General features: G+C 43.8%; 1 protein-coding gene across 1 annotated transcript; it reads left to right on the forward strand.

The window, feature by feature from the left end:
- Nucleotides 1–687: 687 nt before the first annotated feature.
- Nucleotides 688–3826, forward strand: LRRN2 (leucine rich repeat neuronal 2). The gene has a single exon (XM_042466158.1). It carries the CDS (start codon nt 862–864, stop codon nt 2977–2979), a length of 2118 nt encoding a protein of 705 aa, XP_042322092.1. The 5' UTR covers nt 688–861; the 3' UTR covers nt 2980–3826.
- The last annotated feature ends 257 nt before the right edge of the window (nt 3827–4083 follow it).

The following is a 4083-nucleotide window of genomic DNA, read 5'->3' on the forward strand; positions in this document are numbered from 1 at the left end:
CTGAAAGTGCATCACAAACCAGAGTCCTCTTGGTTTTTACAGTGTCTCTAGGAAGTTTCTGGTATTCACAAGCTAAATGGGCAGACTCCTGTGATAAGGACTTCTAGAATCCACATAGCCAGAACTCTTGCTGTACAAATCCCAATGACTGAGCATCAGAGTTCTCAGCATTACCCAGTGTGTGGCTATGTAGTAGGAGAAAGAATATTCCTGGTCAAGTTTCCTGGGATGTGTCTTCATAGATTTCTTCCTGCAATCATTATATGAAGTTTCATCCAGAAATCTGTGCAGTTCTTTTTCACTTTCTTCAGTGGGATCTAAAAATATTGACTTGTAGACTAAGGTGTCTGAAAGCTTTTTCCTAAAACTCCAATTTCATTTGTAATAGCCACATGTGAACAGAGTTGGCAGTAAGTTTCAAATGTTTCCAAAGACTAGATGTTTCTTTGGCCAAATGGATTGGACCAGTATTCACAAGATGTAAAGACAGAACAGAAACCCTATCAGTTCTGAGCTCTGCAGTCACTAACTCTAAAGTATATGTAATGCTGACCTGCTAAGCTTTGACCTGTATGTTTCATTTCTCACACAAAATTCTTTGTTTCATCTTTTCCAGGTGAAGCCTTAAGAGGCAGCTTTGACAATGCAAGCAAGAGAAAGAATGAATCACCTATGGAGAAAGAAAAGGAGAAGCTCTGAATAGAGAAATGCCACTGAACCCATTATGACCTCTTCAGCTGAGGAATCCTTCTATCTCTGCACAGAATCTTCCCTCGGGAACCATAAGAGCTGTGGAAGTATCAAGGGGTTGCTTGCTGTCTGCCTTACCTTTCTCTGCATTTTGTCCATGTTGAGTTCCAAATGTGTCCTGTAAAGGCTTTCACTTTGCATGGAAGTTGGACTTGCCAGTTAAAAATGAGACACTTCCAACTGAACTTGCTTCTCATCTGTATGGCAACCACCACTGCAATCCCTGTCGTACCCTGGAAGGTCAAATGTCCACTGAAGTGCGTTTGCCAGATCAGGCCATGGTACACACCTAGGTCTTCATACAGAGAAGCAACCACAGTTGACTGTAATGATTTGTTCATCTCCACAGTGCCTGAAAGCTTGCCAGAGGGGGCGCAGATCCTGCTCTTGCAAAGCAACAATATTGTTAAGGTTGAGCAGAGTGAGCTGGATTATCTGAGAAACCTGACAGAGCTAGATCTGTCACAAAACAGCTTCTCTGACATTTTAGACTTCAGCCTGAAGAATATGCCCCAGCTGCTGAGTCTCCACCTGGAAGAGAATCAGCTGTCTGAACTGCCTGATAACAGCTTCACAGGCCTGGCCAGTCTCCAAGAGCTTTACCTTAACCACAATCAAATACGTAGGATCTCACCCCAAGCTTTTCTAGGCCTTGGAAACCTGCTTCGGCTCCATCTGAACTCCAATTTCTTGAGGTCAGTTGACAGTCGCTGGTTTCAAGTCCTGCCCAGTCTGGAGATCCTCATGATTGGAGGCAACAAAGTAGATGCCATTTTGGATATGAACTTCAGAGCCCTTTCAAATCTGAGGAGTCTAGTTCTGGCTGGAATGCACCTGAAAGACATTTCAGATTATGCACTAGTAGGCCTAAAAAATCTAGAGAGCCTGTCTTTCTATGACAACAAGCTGGTCAATGTCCCTAAGCGAGCACTGCAGCAGGTTCCTGGTCTTAAATTCTTGGATCTTAACAAAAACCCACTTCAGAGGATTAAGCAAAGTGACTTCACCAACATGCTGCACCTGAAGGAACTGGGACTCAACAACATGGAGGAGCTGGTTTCCATTGACAAATTTGCTTTGATCAACCTGCCTGAATTGACCAAACTAGATGTGACCAATAATCCTAAACTGTCCTATATCCATCCCAGTGCTTTCCACCACCTGCCCCAGATGGAGACCCTCATGCTCAACAACAATGCCCTCAGTGCCTTGCATAAGCAGACACTGGAGTCCCTCCCCAATCTTCAGGAAATCAGTATCCACAGCAATCCAATCCGCTGTGACTGTGTTATCCGTTGGGTTAATAGTACTGAAAACCACATACGCTTCATTGAGCCACAATCCACATTATGTGCTGAGCCTCCAGATCTAAAGAGAAAGCATATCCGGGATGTCCCTTTCAGGGAAATGGCTGATAGATGCCTGCCCCTCATCTCTGACAAAAGCTTTCCTTCTCATTTGGAGGTGTTGGGCGGTGAGGATCTCTCTCTCCACTGCAGGGCTCTAGCTGAACCAGAACCAGAGATATATTGGATCACCCCATCAGGCCTCAAGTTGATGCCCTATTCAGAAGATGGAAAGTATAAAGTGTACCCTGAAGGAACACTGGAGATCCACAAGATTACAGTGCAAGAAGCTGGGCTCTACACATGTATGGCTCAAAATCTCATAGGTGCTGACACCAAGAGCATCAGTCTAATGGTCAACAATTCTTTTCCTTTCAGTGAGGACAGGCTTGAGCTGCTAGTGAAGGAGGTCCAGGCCTACCACGTCCTGGTTACTTGGAAACCTCATCTCAACACAGTTTCTTCTAACCTCACATGGTCCAGCTTTGATCCTAGCTTGGACATGACAAGTGTGGCCCGCATTCCCACAGGCACTCACATGTACAACATCACACGGCTGCACCACAGCACAGAATACTGGGCTTGCCTTCATGTAGCTTTTGTAGACTTGCAGAGCAAAGTAGCCTGTGTCAATGCCAGGACTAAAGAGGCTCCATACCAGCACTTGGAAAGGAGGCAGGGTGTCCTGATGGTCCTGTCTTTTTGCCTTTTGCTGTTGACTGTTAGCCTTATAGGCAACTATGGCCAGGGCTCCTGCATGCCATGGAAAACACACTCATCTTCAGTGCGTGTTGTATACCCAACTTACATCAAACACTGGGATCAAGGAAGAAAGGGCGAGACACTCTTATCTGTGGAAGTACAAGCACCACTGGATTCTTGAAACGTGTTGGTTGATATTTTTCCCCCAGGAGGGTGGATAAGATCTGGTGGATTTTTTTTTTAATTACCAAATATAAAAGGGGGAACATGCTCAACCATGAGAAACAATAAGCATGGAGGATGCAGAATATAAAGGCCTCATGTGTCCCTTATCCACCCAAATCACCAGTGATCCTTTATGCCAAGAAAGACAATCCATTTTTATGAGAGGGAAGTTCTTTCAAAGACAGGCAGCATCCAGAGTAGATAACATGAGCTCAAAGCTTCAAGCCTTGTATCTCTCAAAACTCCTCTTCCCCTCACACACAGCCTGTGGATCCTCTGGCAGCATCTTGTTACCAATATACTTTTGGTACAGCAAACTTCTGGTCCTTTGGAAATACAAAAAAGGCCTTTTCATGTGGGAGTTTCCTTTGTGTGTACATTTGTACTGCCATCAAGGATCTTAAACCCAACCCAACCTGCTTCTCTTTGCAGGCTATGTGGTTTCCTTCCAGTGGACCACCTCAAAGAAAAGGGAAGGTGAAGGGAAGAGAAGGCAACCTTATCAGACTTGGGAATCACAAATAACAGTGATCCTCAGAACAAGGAATGAATCTTTGAATCAATTAGCAACATCACTTAGCAAACGTGGATTGCATTTCAACCCAAAAGCTTAATTTCAAGGCTATTTTGTAAACTTTTGTGAATAATGTTTAAGAAAAAGGAGGAGGGAGGGTGAAAAAAATCCTGCTTTTCTGTTTTGTTTCATTTTTGTAAAAAAAATATGAAAGAAAGTAAGAAAGAAAAAAAATCCTTTGTATACCAATCTACCATAGCTAAAAGGCTTTGTGCTAGGTCAGCATTGCTTCAGCTATATGGTGGGCAGTGGGGGGAGAAAATGGTGGTGGGGAATAATCTTTGATGTGAGAGAGTTTCAAAGAATACAGAACTCTTTGGTTTGAAGTGGCTGATCTCCATACTGCATAACTCAAAACATCCCAGGAGACAAAGGAAAGTGGAGTGGGCCAGGGGTTGAAGAAAAGGGGAGTGGATAAATATTCAGTTTTCTAACTCCCTCATCACCTCTTTGTTTCTGATAAGCCAATTAAAACTGCAAATGAAA

Source organism: Sceloporus undulatus, chromosome 4 (genome assembly GCF_019175285.1).
Source record: "Sceloporus undulatus isolate JIND9_A2432 ecotype Alabama chromosome 4, SceUnd_v1.1, whole genome shotgun sequence".
NCBI lineage: Eukaryota > Metazoa > Chordata > Lepidosauria > Squamata > Phrynosomatidae > Sceloporus > Sceloporus undulatus.